Consider the following 21,422-nt stretch of genomic DNA (forward strand, 5'->3'; position numbering starts at 1 on the left):
GACGATTGCTTCAGCGAGACGAATAAAAAAAACATCGAAAGCAGTCATTCCGTTCTCGAAATATCATCAAACAAGCCGTTCCATATAAAAATTATGCAAAAATGAAATGTCTTTTTTCCATTTTTTTTAATAGGTAATCTGATATTCAACAAGTCAAAAACCATAAAAATCGGTCCTGCCGAGTTGAGTTATAAATTGTGGGTCTAATCCGACTTTGTTTTATATATAAAGTTTTTTGACGTAGAATACGTCTTACCTTAAGGTATGGGGGCTATGTTCAAATGTTGTAGTTGTAATTTTTAGAGCTTCACAAAAACGCTTATTGCACGAGAACTAATAAAGCGATTTCAAAGAAAAGTGTGGCGTTTCAAAGATAAAATTCCAAACCTGTCGACAGATTCATTTTTGTAAATAACCAATTCGGTTTCTGTCGTAAAAACAACGGTAAACATTGCCTTATTTTGGGGTCAATTTTGAGCCTTTAAAGTGCTCTAGCAACTTATTGTTGGCATATATAACTTTCATTTTCGGGATATAGGTTCTTTGGAGCAGTAGAAATATTATCGGGTACAAATTTTATATAAATTTAACAAATATTGAGCATTTTAAGGCAAAAAAATTGTTGAAAAAATTTGCAAATTTTTTTCATTACCAAAATGCTCGAAAACCGCTCAAATGATTTTGTTTTTGTTTTCTTTAATCAAAAATTCAAGAGTTTTCCTTTCGTTTGGTATATGGGAAGTATTGGTTGATATCTTCTATATATGTTTATTTTATTCAAATATATGGGCATAAATGATTTTCCATACAAAATCACCTCGTCATCATTTTGCAAACACGTGCATATGTTGGAAGTGTGGGAAGGAGACAAAAAGTATGTATGCGTATGTAATGCGGCTTTTGATCGCAGCGTATGTACATATGTAAATGCATATATACGTACATATGAAAGTTTCAGTTAATGTGGATCTGTTTGGTTTTGTTATCGATATTTTTATCGATTTTGTTATCGATTTTGTTATCGATATTTTTATAGATTTTGTTGCCGATATTTTAATCGATTTTGCCATCGATATTTTTATCGGTTTTGTTACCGATATTTTCACCGATTTTGTTATCGAAATTTGTATCGATGTTGTTATTGATTTTGCTATCGATATTTTCGGAACTTATCGATATAATGATCGATATTTTTTATCGATTTTGTTATCGATTTTGTAATCGATTCTGTTATTGATTTTATTATTGATTATTTATCGGTTTTGTTATCGATATTTTTCTTGATTGTTTTAACAATTTTGCTATCGATATTGTTATCGCTTTTGTTATCGATATTTTTGTCGCTTTTGTCATCAATATTTTTATCGATTTTTCTATAGATATTGTTATCGCTTTTGTTGTCGGTATTTTTATCGGTTTTTTTACCGATTTTGCTATCGATATTGCCATCGCTTTTGTTATCGATAGTTTTATCGATTTTTTTATCGAATTTATTACCGATTTTGTAATGGATTTTTTGATAGATTTTGTTATCAATTTTGTTATTGACTTTGGAATCGATTTTTCGATAGATTTTGTAATCGATTTTTTATCGATTTTGTAATCGATTTAGTTAACGATTTTGTTATCGATATTTTTATCGATTTTGTTATCGATTTTATTATCGCTTTTGTTATCGATATTTTTTTCTTAGTTTGTGCTTTCGTTTTTGACTTGGATATGCTCTTAACCATACCACGTATTCTACGTTTAAATTTAGCGGGTGTATCTCCGATACAGCCTGCAGACCAAGACGAAGGCGCTGGACTGTTCCTTTTATTTTCACGTATTTTGTTAAATTTCTTTTCCTACCGGGCTTACTTTTTAGATTTTTTTTTTTATATAATTTTTATATATATTTTTTTTCTATGTAAGCAAATTGTGTCCACTCATACTTTGTATTAACTATTAGATATTGTATTCAATTTAATCTCATTTCTTTCTAATTCTAATTAAATCTGTTTTTCCTTATCTGTTCTTACGTCTTATTCCTTAACTTGCGCATATAGCAATTAAATTAAGTCTGCTACACTATTTTTAATGTTTTTTATGACTATTATCACTGTTTTTTATTTACTTTCTCCTGCTAAGTGCGACTAACATAATATAATTGCGAGTATGTTTGTACTCCTACGAGCATCTATATATGTATATATGCATATATGTACATATGTACACACCTATGTACATTCCCTGCAGAAAAAATTATCAATTAATAAAAAATAACCCACTTGTAGTTAGCTTTTTTGCGGGATTTCAATAAAATATATAACTTGTAGTTAGCTACAAAAAGCTAACTTGAAACTAGTTGACAAGTAATGCAGGAGTAATGAAGAAGATTGTTTTCTTTAAACGCGTTTCTATTTAAATATCCTGCAATTCGCAAATACTTTTTCGAATTGAGGACAAATAAAAGGAAGATCGAAATTTCATATTATCATTTTGAAGTTATGTCTGACGGAGTTCGAATATGGGACCACCTACAGCAGAATATGGAAACAAATATGAAATGTAAAAGATATAAATAAAGTAAATAAAAAAGAAAATAAAATAAAAAATATATTTTTTTCCTATTGATATTTTATGTCCAAAAAGAAATTAGTTACAAGTTAGTTACATCAAATGCAAAGGTAACCACCCTTGACTATTTCGCGGCCATCGCCATAGAAATATAGTTAGCTTTCGGCAAAGGACTTTTAGCTCCTTCTTAATCAACTTAAAGTTAGCTTATAAATAGATACATTTCCTGCAGGGTTATAAGTGGACATATATGTATTTTCAACTGATACATTTCCTTCCTACTTGTTTACGCGCAGCAGCAGAAGTGCGCAGACACTCGTTTACATACTAGTATTTCGAAGCAACAAGAGCAACAAAATATATTTTGGTTTGTGGAAATGATAAGAGGCCGTAACTAAAATAGATACAAAATGATCACCAGCGAACCAAACGACTGCGAATTTCTGCATTAATTTTTTTTTAATGTTGCATATAATTTTCTTGTGTAAAATTGGGCTTAAGTTTTGGTCATATAAAAACTGGACATAATTTTTGAGTCATTTCAAAACTGGGCTCACATTTTTGAACATTTTAAACCTGGGAGTAAGTTTTTGGTCAATCAAAACCAAACTAAAAGTGAGTTTTTTGAATTTAAAAATTGGGCATAGATTTTTGGTCATTTAAAAACTCAACGTATTTGTCCTCACTTAAAACTGATTCATTTTCTGTTGTCATTCCAAACTTGAGCCTAATTTTTTTGACATAAAATTTGGACATGCATTTAACTGGTGTCATCTCGACTGTGACGCCAGCAAAACAGCTGATTCTGTCACTGAGAGCCGATCGGCGCCACCTTCTGTATTCTTTCCACCGTGTTGAAATATGTATCACAATATGGTTGTCACACGCAGGAGACTTAAGAAGGTTGTAATTTGAAAATAGTTTCAAGGTCGTTGCCACTTGTTTGAAAAACAATATAGTTGTACACAATTTATATTAAATATGTATTAAAACATTGGTGTCAAACGAAAGAGTAATAAGGAATCTTTTGTTTGAACACTTAGAGTATTTTACGGTTTGAAAGGGTTGCCACCTGTTTAAAAATTAAGTTCAGTTCAAATTATTTATTATTTTAAATTAATTATGTATTAGAATCAAAATGTTTTTGAAAAGCATTTATTTCTGTACATATGGGAAGGTTGCCACCTGTTAAAAAAGTTAAATTTAATTTGGATCAAGAGGGTGAGTTAACTGAAATATATATGTACATATGCCGGAGCAAAGAACTTTAAGAGTTTTTCGGTTTGAAGATATTATGAAGGGGGCTAAAAAAGGAAAATTTTTAAAATCTTCTATATTCTAAACTCAGCGAAGTAGCAAAGCAGGTGGGTGGTAACTAGTATATACATAGTTAAGTATATATGCATGTACATATATGTATCTGAGGCATTGCTCTATTCCCACAATCATTTAAAATCCCAATTATAAAGTTTTTTACAGCTACCATATTTTTTTAACATAAAAAGATAAATAGGTACATATGTCTTGCTTCTCCTTCAGTGTTCTTTCCTCTACAATTTGTCTCACTGGGTAATGCTAGACAAAGTGTGGGTGGAGTACCGCATTCACCAGCGTAAATAAATACATGAAATTTTATGTACGAGTATGTAAATATGTGGAAACATACACACATTTATATATGAATAGGTATGCACATGTATAAATACACTTTAAGTACATAGCACATACTTAAATGTGTCTAAAGAAATACAAATTTACTTATGGAAATGTTTGTATGCATTTTATGCAGGCAAAGTTTGTGCGTGCAACAGTCGCCACCAACAGCCAGACAGACACGAAGTCAACCAATGCCGGCGCCATTCATTTACGTACTTGTTTAGATACATGTACATATGTATGTAGAATGTATGTATGCATGCATGCATATCGACTGCATTCTCTGTCTTATTTATTGTTGTCCAATGCAAAACCGTTGTTGTTCTTGTTTTGTTATTTTACTGGCTGACACAGCTATTTTTAGTGTAACTCCATTACGGCGATGAAAACTCGCAACCACTTTGCCACAAAAGCGAACGTTTATTGAATTTTCTTCACACCTTTTTCATGCATTTAATCATAACTTTTAATTTATCTGCTTGCTATAATTTTAACACAAAACTGTTAAGAGAGTTTGAATGCATTTAAGTAAAAAAACAATATATATCGATATAAATATTTTATTAGCAATTTTTTATTTTAGTGAATTTATTTTTTTCACACTTTGCACTCTGCTGGCAGGAAATTTTGTTAGCAACACACTTGCCCACCGTTTCACAACTGCCGCCGACTGATGCTAACATTTTGCACTCGCGCTCCGACTAGAAGTTTTCATTGTTCAACGCTTCCAACACTGCGCTTTGGCTGCTATTTGCCTTGTTGTTGTTTTTGCTTTTGTTATTGCCGTTAGTGTCGATATCAGCCATAAGTTTTTGGCCAATGCTCGGTTGTGGTTTTAGTAATTAAATAACAAACTTGGTAATTGCACAACACCTTTTTTTTTGAGGCTGCATTGAAAACGTAACCAGACACAAAAATCACTACACACAAAACGTCTATCCAATTAAACCACGAATAAGCCGCTAGTTAGCTGGAAAATCACTTACGTTAATACCTATTTCAGCTTTCCGAATATGGCGAGAAAGCAACAACACCATTCAACACACAACGCTCGTCTGCCTGGCCTGGCTTGGCTTGGCTTCATTTGGCTAGACAGCGCTTGCAATCACTAACTTTGTCACTGACTGGTCTTCTATGTTTGTATTTATTTATTTATTTTTTTTCTTCTCACAAATCGATTTCAGTCAATGCACCGCTCCGATACTAGCGACGCATACGACTGACTACCCAAAAGTAGACAGACACACGGCACAAAGCACTGAGCCGGCAACGCGAAGCTGCTAAGTAACGATGCACCACACGGTGTGCCACAATGCCGCGATGCCGAGACGAATTCAATTTCGTTTTCATTGCACTTTATCCCAAAATGCTCGCTTGCATTTGATTGCTCTTTTGTTGTTGGCCTTACCTTCTATTATCAGTGGTTGTCATTGTTAGTACGTTAGTATTGTGCAGTTGACTGCTGATATTGGAGAGCCGAGGCCTATTACACGCTCAGCGTTGTCGGCGATACTTGTTGGAGCAACGACATTCTCCATACAAAAATGGAATTTGTTTTCGTTCGTAAATGCAAAATAGCATTTCTCTACTCTCACTCTCAGAGAGATTTTTCTTTTTAGCGCATATACCCATATTTATATATCTCATGCTGTTTGTGTACATATATATTACTTACATTTGTATTTGCCGTCGTTACTGTGCCTCCAAATAGCAGCGATGAGCGCGAGTCCAAAAGGCAATGTACCCAAAACATCTTCACATAGTGAGTGATTACTGTGGCCAGTAGGAAATTTTCGCGAATTCACGATTCCAGTATGACACTTAAAAAAAAAAAAACAAACAAAAAAATGGCTGATACTACCAGCCAAGAGACCACAGTCCACGGAAACCAGTGGCCCGTTTGGTTATGCAGAAGCACCCTCATCTGCTGGTAGGAGATGCAAAAGTAGTAAGCTTTTTTCAGATCTAAATGGTTACACAAAACAACGCGTACAAAAAGCAGCGCTCAGGTTACACGCTGCCTATTGTACTATTTCCAAGTTCCTTTTAATCTGTTTTAAATATATATACTTGATTTACAAATAAATCGAAGCAGATCGTTGGGAGCTCAGTTCTTCGTCTCTCAACACATCGCTTCCAAAAATCCCTCATACCTAATCCTTGCAGTGGGTGGTAATAGACACATGAGAACAACAAGACAAGAGAAGATCAACGACGTTTTAAATGCAACCAGCCGGATCGGCCGATTTGAAGCTGTCAATGTATCCAATAGACTATATATTATGGCGACTTCACTCGCCTCGCTTCAGTTCTAACCACAAACCAGTTGTATCTGGAAACAGTAATTCTTACATTCCCTCCTTCTCTAGAAGAACGAAAACGGTCTTAACCTTTGTCTCCGTGAAGGAACCCTACTGCAGTACTATTTGAAAGGCTTTAACCTCCTGCCCACTGTTGACGAAAACACCAGAAGCATTTTGCTTTTTTGTTTACAGAGGGTCCAAGTTTCGTCTTTTTGGGTAACAATTTTACTGTTTTTATGTATTTTCTTCTGTGACTCCCAAAGAGGTTTGATGCTTAAAATTTTTTTGTGGAGCCTTTCAACTCTCTAGCTGAAGTTTTTTTTTTTCAAAAACCGTTATGAAGTTTTCAAGACAAGAATTATGACTTATCTATTGTATAAATTAGTATGGAAACTAACGTTTGTCACAGTTTGGGTTGGATATTCTCGACTCTAAACTTTCCTGGAATAGGAATCCGAAGAGCGGAGATAAAAAGCCCCGAATGCGATTGGGAAATACTGGGGGCTGCGACCGCTGATAATACACTGGTACATAGGTAGTTAGACCTATTTTCACCTACGGCGCGCTGGTATGATGGTAGGCAGTTGACACCAAAGCCTATCTACTCAACCTGCAAAAGGTGCAACGACAATCATACCTATGCATAACGGGAGCGGTTTACTCAACACCTCAGGCGGCGCCAGAGAGACTCCTGGACATGCCACGCATAGACATATATGTTAAAATTCGGCGCCTAAAAGTGTTCTACGACTCAGGGCGTCTAACAGTATGCAAGGGTCAAGCCACCATCTTCGACAGAGTGGGAGTTGAGTACAGTAGCCGTGACTATCCGGTCACGGGAACTGGCTTCGATCGAAACTTTGATATCTATTTTCCCGACGGAAGTGACTGGTAGTTTAATATTTGCATTTTTACGGCTCCAAAATGTAAATTGAAACACGATATGGCGTCTTCTCTCCCGAGTTATTTCTAAGAGAGTCCTATAGACTCACAGATCACTGCAGGTTTTGTCCAGGCTGAGATATATGCAATCGACAGGGCGGCCAAGATGGTGAGCACGATCGACCCAGCTTCATTTAAACTTACCTCCGTTGCTAACAGTCAAACTGCCCTCATAGAATTAGGGTGGATATGCATCAAGGAATGCCGTAGATCCCTACAAGCTTTACAGCAACAGATAATTAATCTTTACTGGGTCACGGGTCATAGCATGTAGTGGGTCCCGGGAAATGAGTAAGTGGGCGAAGGCGCCAGAAAAGGATCCGAGGTTGGACTTTTGGAACGATCTAGAGCGTAAAACCTGCCCTGCGACTTTTGTCTTCAGAAGTTGAGAGAATGACCAGGGCACCCACCAACAGTAGGTGGATGGTTCGTTCCCACGACAGCCGGTTCCACGTAACCGGAACGACCCAGATTTTTATTTAGCCAGGCTCTTTGGGGAACTTGTATGATGCTACAACAATGTAATTTAGAGATACTTTTAAATAGGGTTGCCACCTGTTTAAAAGTCTAATTCAATGGAATACTACGATTCGGATCTTTAACGAAACAGGTTAAAAAAGCTGTGCTGCGAAAATATATTTGTGTTTTGGAGCTATCACTTTCGGTGTGGTATGTATGTATGTATGCAACAAATAACGTGTATGTAACAAATAACGGATGAACGGAAGTCATCATCGTAGGGAATAAAAAATTGGCTGGATAGCCTTCATTCGAATTCAGCTCTTTTTATCGATACATTGACGCTCCATCCTAGTGTATGTATATTATCGTAATTTCATCCTCGTACGTATGTACTTGTTATAAATATGTAAATGAATAAGATGACCGAATTGACTAAGCAAATCTCTAATTAAAACCGTAATTATATTTAATTAATCGAATTCGGTATTTTAATTAAAAACGGTACTTATTTTCGAATTCTAAATACTTCAAGATATTCTCAATTCGTTTATGAAAAAAACTTATTGATGAAACAGTTATATAGAAAAAATTTTGTGATTTTAAATATGGAAGCAATAAAAACTAAGCATTGAGTAAAGCAAACTTGTAACGCCCGGTTTCTAATTATTGCATTTGCCGTTTTCAACTTTACAGTCTGAGATTTTTACTCGCTAGATTATAAAGTAGACATTTTTATTTACACTTCAATATAAAAGCACGTCTACGTATGATAGCCAAATGCACTGTGGATTTAGTTAGATTCGCCGGTTGCTACCAAAGCGATAGACGATGAATATTTAAGAGGAATGTATGAACGAGGCGTTGTAGTAGTGTCGTATAATTATTACGAGTACTTTATAAATGCTAGTTAAGTGTAACAAACTCGTTTGAAATATCCACCTGCTTACATTGCTTAGAGGGTCATTTGAGTACTCACTACGTTTGCATGTAGTTCAAATTGCAAATTGCCTGTACTTGATAGAAATTTTAATACTTTAATGTATAGGGTATTCTATTAGGAGGAACCGAGCATAAAAGCATAAAATCTATAAATCAGAATTTTTTTAAGGAAAAAGCAAGGCAAATAAAAAAAGATGGTAGCATTTACGTGTATTTTTCTGTTGCTTCTGGTGTCTGAAGTAACAATAAAATACTATATTTTAAATACCATAGTGGACGTTGTGAAATATAAACAAAAATTTTAATAAAAAAGCGAGGACTACTTCGCTACTCATGTCAAGCACTCTTTGCTATTAAAAATACCCTTAGAAGGAACTCCTCCGAGCAGCCAAAACTATTTTTTAGCCAATGCTTATGCTCTTTTACAAAGAAGGGAGGCTATTGGAAAAGTTTCAAACCCGTGAAAATGCGCTGAAATGCCTATAAAAATAATATAAAATTTCCCCGACAAGTTATTTTGCTACCTTCCAGATGTACCTAAAATGGTGTGCTTGTACCGTATACATGTTCAAATTAAAAAGGCTGAAGAATGGTTTCGAGTTTTCTTCTTCTTCTTCTTTAGAATTTACTCTTTGCTCCGTTATTCTCTCACTTTTATGACGTCACACCCTCACACGTCTCACAGCTTGATTGGCGCAATCTTGTATTCAATCAGTCTTGCTTTATTAGGCTTCTCACACTGTGTACAACTGAGAATAAACATTCTCAACATGTAGCATATGAGAGCTGAGAATATGGGTGAGAGTGTAAGAAAGCTCTTAATTACACTTTTTATACGGGTGAGAATATTCCAGTCATAAGAACTTATGAGAATTCCACGATAAGAATGAATACCCATTCTCATTACTAATTAGACGGTGAAAATGAGAGTGAATTCCTATTCTCTTGAGACCTACTTTCATCGTTTACCAGCACCTCAAGGATTTGTTCGGAGAAATTGCAGTTTTATCGGAAATGAATGGATCTTATAAATGAATCATGTTGGAAAATAACTAATTATCGTATTGATCTCTTTTTTGCGGAGCAGACATGACCACAATTTTGACATATTTTGATAACTGTAATATCTTCGAAATATTCCCACAATGTAAAAATGTAGAAAATTCTCCACTCCAAATAAAGCACCCTATACATGCATTCTTGCTCTCATATTTCTCGTAAAATAGCGTTTACAATAAAAGTGTCCGCTTTTGATTTTAATTATCCAATTAACGTTGAACTTGCATGGCCTTGGTTGTGGCAAGCTCAGTTTCGAACTTTGTTATGCCAGTTGGCTTAATTGTGCGATTCAAACATTCTCATATTAATTAGTTTTGTAAATCAGAATATACATATGTAGACATTATTTTTGTATAACGTATACACTTTCAAGCGATATTTTAAGACAGTTAAGATAAAGGGGTTAATATGTTTTCTAACCGATATAACACAGTGGAATTAAATCATATTTGTATGCAATTTTAGGTGTTTTCCGCCAGTGATGGTAAACTAGGTGCAATTGTGAGTTTTTCAGGCATTTTTCATTTTAAAAGTATAGAAATTGTATGCTTATAAGCTGCTACTTAGAAAATTTGTATACAAACAAGCTGAAGAAAGATGGAGTCAAAGTACGACCTGTCGAATTTCTACACAGACTTGGCTTATATGGTTCAAAAAGCGGTCACGAAGGGTATATTCTCTTAGAAGAGAGGGGTCATTCACTATCTTATAAAATGCATTATCTTTAGTTTTGTATAAAGAACGAAATTCCATAGCAAAATATTTAAATGAAAACTTAAAAACTTTATACTAAAATAATAGCTTGTAATAAGTAAAAATAAGCCCACTCATGCTCATATACCCGTAGTTGCGTATGTAACGTATACGCCCCGTAGCACCATACGCTGTCATCTAGTAACACGTTTACTCGCACGCTTTAATTTAAAAGCGATATTATTTCAAAGTAATTAAATATTGACATTTAAGATTTTTACAGAGTATTCCTTATGCATTTATATATATATATTTCTTTCTTCATGTTTATGTTTCGGGTGCGCCAATAAAAATTGTAGAAATTCGAGTTTTCATGCAGAAACATAAAATTTAATTACATTGCTGATATTTTTAAGCAAAATATATAAAATCCACAGCAATTTTGACGAGTAAAAAAGCAGTAAAAAATTGTTATCTTGGCGTTCATTGTGGCATACCTTTTGCGTCTGGTGCTTTGCTGGCAAAGTCGTAAATGTCAAGCAAAGCCACAAAGTTTCATCTGACATGAGCTTTAGTTTTAAATGGGTCACAGGATAAGCTTCGCTCAGCTTTTAAGTGGTAAGTCTACTTTGAATTTCATTGATTTGCATGTTCATTCACTATTTCTTTGCATTAAACATATGTATGTTCCTATGACCTGGGACCCATATTACAAGTAGATAATCCGAAGGCGAAAGCTTATTCAGTGTCTCCGTTTTCTAGGAACCCTTTGCTCTAGTTGAATCAACGGCAACCCCGACGGTTCTAGGAGTGTATCTAGTGAGTCGTCCGCTGTGGCTAAGTGGCTAAGAGGTGCCTATAATAACCACTCCGTAGGACCTGAATTCGAACCCTGGCCCAGGCAGCATCTAAACTAGAAAAAGTGATTTCTAAGAGCGGTTGCCCCTCGGCAGGCAATGGCAAACCGCTGAGTGTATTTCGCCCATGAAAACACTTTTCAAGATTTGTAATTGTGTAATTTTTCACTTAAATTGCTGATAAAACTAGCAGTTAATTTTTTATGAAATCTTTGTACTAAATAAAATTAAACAAAATCCGTTTTTTTTTTGTTTTTCAGTTGTATTCGTTTTATTCATTTACAACTTTACTTTTTTAAAAGTATGTGCAGAAAGAAGAAATATTCATTGTACAAAAGTAAGCTTCGATGGAAAAAGGAAATTACGATATTGCCTACAAACAAAAGGGGGGAATGCGCAATGGATATGGTGCAATGGGAATGATTTGTAAGTATGTATGAGACACGAATGAATGTTCGTTGCATTGTTGCGTTTGCATTTGTTGTTGCAGAGATGAATGTTATGGAATTTGACCAGTACGTTTTTTATTGCTCGTTTCGTATATTTTGTTTTGCACACAGTTTCATATGTACATATGTACAAGTGTGCTTTATCGCTGACATTGTTGGCAGTTATGTGTTTCAACTTCACTTTTGTGCTCAGCTACATATGTATGTATGTATTTCTCGTTCAGGTCCTTATAGAGTAAGCCGTGTCACCACTACGCAACAAATTAACTAAATATTCCAGTAGCAGTTGTGGGGAAACGAAGAGTAGGCAGTCGAATGGGCAGCTAGAATAATGACTACGTTTACAAAGTGCCTGGTGCTGGAGCAACATTCACATTAGCCACTGAGGAAATGTGTCCTGGCAATGGAGCAGTATGCACAGCACCACGAGTTTGTGCAACATAAGCACCACCGGGCACTGGAGCGCCATGATCGACCACTACAGCGGGTGCGTGAGCTACTTGATGGACAATAGGTCCATGGGCGGCAACGATTGGTGGTGAAGCGGCAGCGATGACGGCTGCTGGGCCATGCACAGCAATGGGAACGGCCAATGGTCCAGAGACGGCAGTGTAAGAGAGTCCGTGTCCGGCGATTTGTGTTAGGCCAGGCAACAGTGGCAGAATCGACGATTGAACACCCATGGCGAGTGCCAAAGTGAAGACGGCTGCGATGGCGAACTGCATGCAAAGTGAGTAAAAGAGAGAAGGGGAGAAAAATTAGAATATTGTTAAAATTTCAATCATAAAAAATATATAGGACTGGACCATTTAAACGTTTTGAAAAATTATCAGAAAAAAATACATATCTTAAAAAATTATATTTTTCGGTATTGTATGAAAAATCCTTAAATTTATTTGTTTCTTTAAAAACTTGTTATGTATGTATGTAAATGTGTGTGTACAAATATTTAATTTTGTATTAAATACTATTATTTAATTTTGAAAAAATATTGAAAGCATTTTTTATAAAAAAAATCATTTTTTCACATTTCAATTATTTTTACAATTTTCCAAAATTTTTTAAACCATATTTTCAATTAAATTTCAAAGAGCCAAATTTTCATTAAAAACAGTTCAAAACCGACCGACTTTAAAGGTGAAGATTTTTAGGAAAAAAATTGAAAATACATTTTTGTCTTTCTGCTGATTTTTTGATCTGCAATCAACAACTTAAAAAAATATTTTTTGTTCGTATTAAAATTATTATTACTTAAATGTTTTCCTTAAATACATTTCTCTGTATTGGCCTTTAAAATTTGTAAATATATACCACTGTTTTAAGTCTTAATTATTATGTACAAACAATTTTTTTTTGTATAGAAAAAAAGTTTTAAAACATAAACAAAAAAAAAAATAAATATTAATGGCAGAAAACTTTAACAGCCAATCTCATGAAAGCAATTTAAGTGAAAAACGATTTTAATTTTTTTAATCTTATATGGAAATGCTAGTGAAACCGACTGTGAAATGCTATAATTTTATTATTTCAAATTTTTAAATCATTAAAAAAAAAATATTTACTGTTCAAAATTAATAAATATCATTGAATATAAAACGTTTTGAATCGAAATCTTTTAAATATAGGTACATATGTATATAATATTTGAAGATATAAATTTTCTTAAGAAAAATAAACAAAAATTCTGTATCGTTTCTCATACATCATTATTAAAATTAAAAAAATTGTATTTATAAAAAAAGTAAATTTTTTTTTAGTTAATCAATGTTTTCATAAAAATATAAAACATTTTTTCGAAGTTTTTATAGCTATTTTTTTAAGTTTGTAAGTTTTGAACTTTCTTTCAAATTTTTATGTAGCTTCTCTAATTTGTAAATACATACGTATATTCTATGTTTTAACTCTAAAAAATTATTTCATTGTTTTTAAAGAGGAAACTTATAGAAAAAACAAAGAAAGAAATTTTTAAACCTTCTATTTTTAAAAATCTAATATTTATTTAGTTTTCAAAATTGGTTAAATTTTTTGAAATTTGAAAATAATCTTCATAAAAATTTTTAAACTGTCTTTGTTTTCAAAATTTTCAAACATTTCTTTGAGCTTTAATTTTGATAATTATTAATAAAAATTTCAAAAAGGGCAAATTTTAGAAAATAAGCAGTTGTAGCAAAGTTACAAAAATTTTAATGAACGAAAATAAAATATTAAAAAGCTTATAATTTTTGAAAAACAAATTGTTTTTTAGTTTTCAAAATTAATTAATAATTGGTTGAAAAACAGAAGACATAATTTTGAATCGAAATTTTTGAAGAACATATTTTTTAGTAGTTAATCTTTGAAATTTTAAATATTATTAAAAAATTAAAAACTGTTTAGGTTTTCAAAATTTTGTCAACCTATTGCTGAGTTTTAATTTGCTACTTATTAAAAAAATATTTGAGTTTAAAAAAAATTAAAAATTGTTTAACCGGCAAAGTTGCAAAAAATCATTTCTATCTGTTTTATTTCATAATTTTTAATATATCTCAATAAAGAAAAATATTAATTAAATAAAACTTTTTTATAAATTTAGAGTAATTTACTCTTCAAAATTAATAAGTTCCTTTAAAAAACAATGAATATTATTTTGAATAAAAAACTTAACAGGCATGTTTTCGTACAAAAGACTACAATGTTTTTGTTATCTTTATATTATTTTAATTTTCTTTTGGTTTTTAAGTTATTTTTTAATTATCCATTTATTAACCTTGTACATCTGAGTATCACGATTAAAATTCTGCTGAGTTCAGAAACAAAAGTTATAACAAAAAATTTTAATAAAAAAATAACTCGAATCATAATTAAACTAATTATTTACTAAAATTTCTTCACAAGAAAATGTGCAAAATTAAATATATTTTATTTGCGATAAATCAAATACATGTCCAGCTACTCGGTAATCTAGCCTAAAGTTTGCTTTTATTTTAAATTTTTATTTAAATTTTGAGAATATTTTTTTAGCTTTGGCTTGCCAGCTAGTAGAAGTTGCCAGCTTTACTTTATTTATAACATATATGATATATATACTGTTTGTATTTGTAAGTAAAACTCTTATCTGTTTTTGGGAATCTTTTAATTGAAACAATTTTTTTTTTTGTTTTTGTTTATTTGTATGTCCGTTATCACTTTCAAACACAGTTATTCGTATGTATTTGGGCATTTGAAAGTATTTTATATTTATATATATTTTTTTCTTTAATCCTGTAACTATAGTTTCGTTCCTAATTTTTCACTTTTATGTCTCATTTGGGTTACTTTATAGCTCCACGCAGGACACTTTCTTTGTAAACTTTTTACACTTACTTTCATTTTGTTGCTACTTTAATTTTGATTGACTATTGGAAAGCTGCAAAGCTAAATTGCTTCTAAGTACTTGACCGTTTGGACTAATTTTCCGTTCTGATTTCAACACAGCAATCGCACCGATTTTTATACAAAACAACAAAACCTGGAACTCGATTCTAAACTAAATTAGATTTCTTGTTGTCGTGATGAAAGCGAGAGTGGACAATAAAGTCGACACCCTTGTATGTCACATATGTACATACACCCATAAAAGAAAAAAAAAAACATTTCTTGAGCCAGCAATTACTCATAATATGCATACGGCCACAGGCATTAATAATTAGCAATCGAGCACTTTCAATATTAGTTGCATATACATAAGTACATATTTGCAAATGATTGAAAAACCATAACACTAATAGTTACGTAAATCAGACTGCCGGCTTCTAATGAGATGCAAAACAGCCGCTTGTGGGCTCAACACACTCAATGTTGCTACGATAAGAAACCAATAATTTGTAATAGTATCTAAAATGAAAAAAACGAAAACATACACACATGCACGCACAATTACAGTCTCCTCTAATATAGTGTTGACAAGCGCATGCGCAACAGCGCTCCCGCTAACTGCATGACTGCAAGCATTCTGAACAACCATAACAAAACAAAAAAACAAAACAGATTCGATAAAAAAAGCCAATAACAATTAAAACGAAAGGTTCTTACTTACTACTGCTCGCGTGGTTGACTTTGTCCACGCCTCTCCTTTGCACATACAAATGTACATATTCACGAGAATAGTGTCACGTTATATTTGGTCATAGTAGTAATGATTACAACAAAAACAATATTAATTCACAATCCGCTGTGCATAACTTAAAAATAATAAGATAAAACTTGTACTTAATAAAAAAGTTAAATTCTCATAAATAAAGTCTTCCGCCATCGTTCAACAAATCGCGCTGCTGCCTTTGCTTATTGTATATGAATGTAGTATATACTCAAGTATCAAAATTGGGAGAGACGTAAAATTCATAATTCGTTGTGACTGCACTCAAACTGGTCCCAAGCGGATGCAAGCATTGTAAAATTTCTCTAATTAACCAGCTCTTAGACCTCCACGTTAGGGAGAAGCTTAACACTTCCACTCCCTTACATCACGCACAATTTGCTTATGTCAAAGGGAAATCAACATATTCGGCCTTACAGTATCTGATTAGTAGGATCTAAAGTGATTTCGCGGCCAACGAGATCGCTCTGTGTATCTTCTTGGGCATCGAGAGGACTTTCGTCAATACTGTCTATGGACCCATCTCAAGCGCATTGGTCCAAAGAGGCTTAGACCCTAGTACTGTTGGTAGGATAGACGCTATGCTTCGTGAGCGTGAAATTAGACCGTCCTTGGACAATAATCTAGTGAAGGTAAGAGCCGTTAGATGCTGCCCGCAGGGGTTCTTGCTCTGGTCAGTTGTGGTAAAGGACCTCTTAATCAGACTGCATGAGTGTGGTTACGATGTTGTGCGGTACGACGATGACCTGACAATTATAGTTATGGGAAAATTCGGCAGATCTTCGCGTGGTCACAAACCGGTGTGTCAATGAAGGCCTCCTCGGAAGGCTGTTCTTGTACCATTTTACAACAAGGTATAAACCACACCTTCGTTCGGTAAGTCTTGGAGGGACAATGCTTGAATACTCCGATGAGGTCAAATATCTGGAGACTACGCTTGATAAGAGACTTAATTGAAAGTACTATCTTGAGAAAATGGTTTCTAAAGCCACACGCGCCATGTTGGCCTACAGAATAATTTTTGTAAGTATGATTCCATGCCTAAAGAGAGGCGAGAAGATCGGACAAATGGGCTCCCTGGACTTGATTTCAGATACAAACACTGGTATACAGACTGTTCAAGGATGGAGGACAGAGCAAGTGTAGGTACTTTTGGACTTAGCACCAAACTTGCAATTCCCATGGACAAATGGCCCACGGTGTTTCAGGCAGAAATAGTCGCAATTTTAAACTGTGCAAAATTAAACCCTGAAAAAAGCTTAAAGGGCGCCTTTCTAGTTGTCTTTCACTTAGTCAAGCAGCCATCCGGGCCGTTTCCAACAGGACTATAAAATCCAAGTTGCTTAGAGATTGCTATGACACGCTACAAATTTTGGCAGCCAAAAACACGGTAACACTGTGCTGGGTACCAGGCCAGGACAAGTTGGCATGAGAAGGATCGCTAACTGCCTTTTCGGGACCTGAACCATTCTGTCGCCTCAGTTGGTCTTCTTCGAGAGACATATTTACTGAGTGGTACACTCCGAACGCAGTAAGTCCTGGGGTTCGGTGGGGGGAGCATTGTCAGGCCGGGCTCTTCGGCTACCCTTTCAACAGAAACGACATTATTTTAGAAAATATAAATGATACTGGCCTAACTGAAATTTTCTTTCAAGCCCGTGGATAAAAAAAAACACAAATTTGGCAGGACTACATGAGAACCATAGCAACTAGAAATTTTTAGATTATGAAAATTAGAACGTTTTTTTTTAAGTCTCCAAGCGATCATTTTTCACCGAAATACAGCCTGCCTTAATTTTTTTTAGTACATTGATAGGTAAACCCATACCATCCATTTTATTCTTTACCATCGAAACCAGATACATTTTCGTGAACCCCACTTCCAACTCGTAAACCCCCATCGAGTCTCCCGCGGACCCCTGGTGGACCACTTTGGGAATCATCGGGTTAGATTAAAGATGTCTCATTCTTGTAGTAAGATTGTTTAGTATTTAAAGAGCATTCTCACAAAAACATATACAAGCTGCTCCTTAACTCTGAGCCCTTGGTATACATATAGAGCAATATTTGCGTCGATAAGGTGAGCACCACTCAGGAGAAATGCGTAAAGAGGCACTACGCAAGGAGGGGATCTCTCCCGGCTCCTATTGAACCTGACGATAAACAACTTGTTGCAGCGCTTAGAGTTTTTGGGATCTCAAATCATATCGTACGCGGATGATCTAGCTCTAGTTGTATAATGTGTGTAAACACCCCCTTAGGTTTTATGCGAACTTATAGGAAATGCCAAAAAGGTATGAGTAGAACGGACTCAAAGCCAATACAGCAAAAACTCGTATGGTTCTCTTCACAAACAAAAATTAATCACCTCAATTGCCTTTGACTCTAAGGCAAGCAGTTGCTTACTTGGTAATCATCTGAGGCAGGAAGTTTTTCTAGAAGTAAGTATCGAGCATTCACTCGTAGTTGCTCGTATCGAAACAACACAATTCCTAGCTTGCAATTGCAATCGAGCTCGTTAGTGCCTCCAAAATTGCAAAAAAATTGGTTTTTTGACATCTCTTCCTTCCCTTGCGTCGTTTTGTGGACACAACTTAGAGGAATTTTTGAAAAAGCTTACGATAGCACTTACCGCGTAATCGCGCTTCTTTACATGGCAGCTCTAATAGGCGTTGCAAGGTCTCATGTTTTATTCACCTTGGAATCAGTTAGGACACTTCAGGGCAGTAGATGAGAACTACTTATACTTACTGCAGGGTACTAATTCATATATACATACATATGTAGGTACATAAGGGTGCCCATCAAATTGTCATTTTAGGTAAGAAAGTACGGTTTTTTTAGATTTATCAGTTTTTGAATAACTGTTTTTCATTCAATTTTAAAGATAGAACATGTTGCGAAAAGAGGATTTCTAGGCCTTTAAAATAATGCATAATAATCGATTGTCAGACTTGGATTGTCGGGATTTTCAACCTTTTTTCACAATATGTTCGATCTTTAAAATCTAATGAAAAATTGTAATTAAAAAACTGATAAATCTACAAAACCGTATTTTCTGGCCTAAAATGACATGTCGCGACCTCTAAATGATTTTTAAAAAATCTATAAAAACAGGCAATACTATTTCTCATAAAAAGGAAGGAATTAAGGAGGTAGGGTCGTGAAATTTCAAAAAAAAATAAATAAATTGACGGACACCCTAATGTACATATATGGAACTGCATATAGGAATATGTACAATAGGGTGTTAAAAAAATCAAGTCGGAATTTTAATGCTCTCACCTCCTAAGCTTGTTCTATAACCAAAAAAAAATCTTTAATTTTTTTTATTATGAAACCTTAAAAAAAATAGTAGTTGTCACCCAAAGCTCTCAAAGTTTTCCATGTAATTTTTATGGAAAAAAAAACAGTTTTCATTTAAATGGTATAGAATTCTTGAAAATCAAAATTTTTCGATCGGAAAACTCTGTTTCTGTTCAGGAGACTTCCAAAAAAAAATACATATTTGTTCATTTCACCAATTTTTAGTACTAACGATTTTTTATTGGCCGGTTATTATTAAATATTGGAAGTCTACTGATCGAAAAATATTCATTTTCAAGAATTCTTTATCATTTAAAAAAATAAAAAATTTCCCCCATATAAATAAAATACGTGGAAAAATTGAAATACATATTTTTTGATTTCAAAATAAAAAATCATGAGCTATAGTTTTTCGGTATGTAATATTCCTGTGGGGTGAGAGCAGAAGAATTTCGACTTAACATTTTTTTTTTTTGCCTCCCTAATGTACAATTTTATGTACATATGTTCACTTGACCGCGCACTTGATTTAACTTTTACCGCGCTTATGCGACAACTCGTAAGCAACCGACGGTGAATGTCGTAAAAGACATTTTTTACGTATTCGTTGCGCATAACGACACGCCACGCCTAACCCATTTGCAATTGCAGTTCCGGTAACACTGCGAACATATTAATTACCGTTCAATGTGCATATTTGTCTTAGATATAGATTTATGAAATTTTTTTTATGTTATTTTTTCAGTTGCTTTATATGTTACTCTAATTGATCGGTTCATTCAATTAAGTTGGCGTAATTATTGCTCAATAGAAAAAGTTGTCCCATTGCAGTTTTTGTGCAACAAAATAAGAGTAAAAATTTGCATGCAAATAAAAGAGAGGAACTTAAAGCACTTTACACCATGCAAATCATATATATGTATATGTAAATAGGCAAACATGTTTTCTTTATACCACTTTTACAACTAAACTACACTTGTAAGGAAGGTATAAAGAGAGGTTATTTTGAAGTTAAAGTGCATAAAACTACTCAAATTTCAAATTAGTTAAAAATAAAACTAGAAAATCAATTCAAAATTTACACTAACGGGACTAATGTTATGATTCTTATGTTACGTTATGTTATTTCATGGTACTATTTATGTTATGTTAAGCTATGTTATGTTATGTTATATTATGTAATGGTAATTTATTTATATTACGTTATGTTATGTTATGTTATGTTATGTTATGTTAAGTTACTAACTGGATTTCACCTCAACTCAGCACAGCTCCCTTCAAATCATCGCTAAATAGTACTCTCATCTCACAGTTATTATTTTCTAATCTGAATGCCTGTGATTTGAATCGAGGAATACATACAGTGACTTAAATAGAAATTAGGACTCGACATTTTAATAAGTTTTGGATATTTTTTCCTTAGTTTATTTAATGTTTATTAATTATTTTACGAAAATAAAGCTCTTTTCCTAACAAAAATCATATAATACCAAATTTCCAACTTTGTGCAAAAAACTATAGAAATTAATTCTGCAATGTTTCACTAAAATTTCAAACTTTTTAATTAGAATCTTTAGAAAAAAATTTAATTTTCAGTATTGTAACTCATTAAAATTGAGTACATCTAATGAAGTGCGAGTGGAAAGTGCTGCTCATTTGCTTCTCTTTCAAACAGAATCAAATCACTCAGAGAAATTCGTTGGAAGAAAGTTCGCTGCCAAAATTAAAACACACTGCAGTATATGAGATTGCCCACAACCAAAGTGGCGACGAAGTTCGTCTGACGAAATTCGGCAAGACAAGATTTATTTTTAATTTTGCCGCTGCCGACGGTCATAAAATCAGCTCTCAGTAGGAAAGTAGAAGAATAAGAATGGCAAAATTTGGTGATTCATCATTTCGCTTTTCTATTTTTATATTTTTTGTTTGTCATTCCTGTTTGTTCGGTTTTACTGGGCGAAATGTTGCAGCGAATATCACCCGGCGGCATCGCTCCGACCGACGAACATCGCCCAGCGATTTGGTTCTGTTTATACTTTTACTGTGTATGTAAAAATGCGTACCACCGTCAACAAAAAAAAAA

The 21,422-nt window shown here is 33.8% G+C and overlaps 2 protein-coding genes across 2 annotated transcripts in view; both read right to left on the bottom strand.

Annotated features, from left to right (window-relative positions):
- LOC118740651 (golgin subfamily A member 6-like protein 22) overlaps positions 1 to 21,422 on the bottom strand; it is a gene marked incomplete at its 5' end in the record, with an annotated part of 500,945 nt that overhangs the window by 225,513 nt on the left and 254,010 nt on the right.
- Positions 11,734 to 15,345, bottom strand: LOC118740658 (adult cuticle protein 1). Its single transcript, XM_036472272.1, has 2 exons — positions 15,262 to 15,345; positions 11,734 to 12,638 (listed from the first exon to the last, which is right to left on the bottom strand). Exons 1-2 carry the CDS (start codon positions 15,265 to 15,267, stop codon positions 12,261 to 12,263), a joined length of 384 nt encoding a protein of 127 aa, XP_036328165.1. The 5' UTR covers positions 15,268 to 15,345; the 3' UTR covers positions 11,734 to 12,260.

The sequence above is a fragment of the Rhagoletis pomonella genome, unplaced genomic scaffold (genome assembly GCF_013731165.1).
Source record: "Rhagoletis pomonella isolate Grant_MI unplaced genomic scaffold, Rhpom_1.0 Rhpom_scaffold_00006, whole genome shotgun sequence".
Classification (NCBI taxonomy): domain Eukaryota; kingdom Metazoa; phylum Arthropoda; class Insecta; order Diptera; family Tephritidae; genus Rhagoletis; species Rhagoletis pomonella.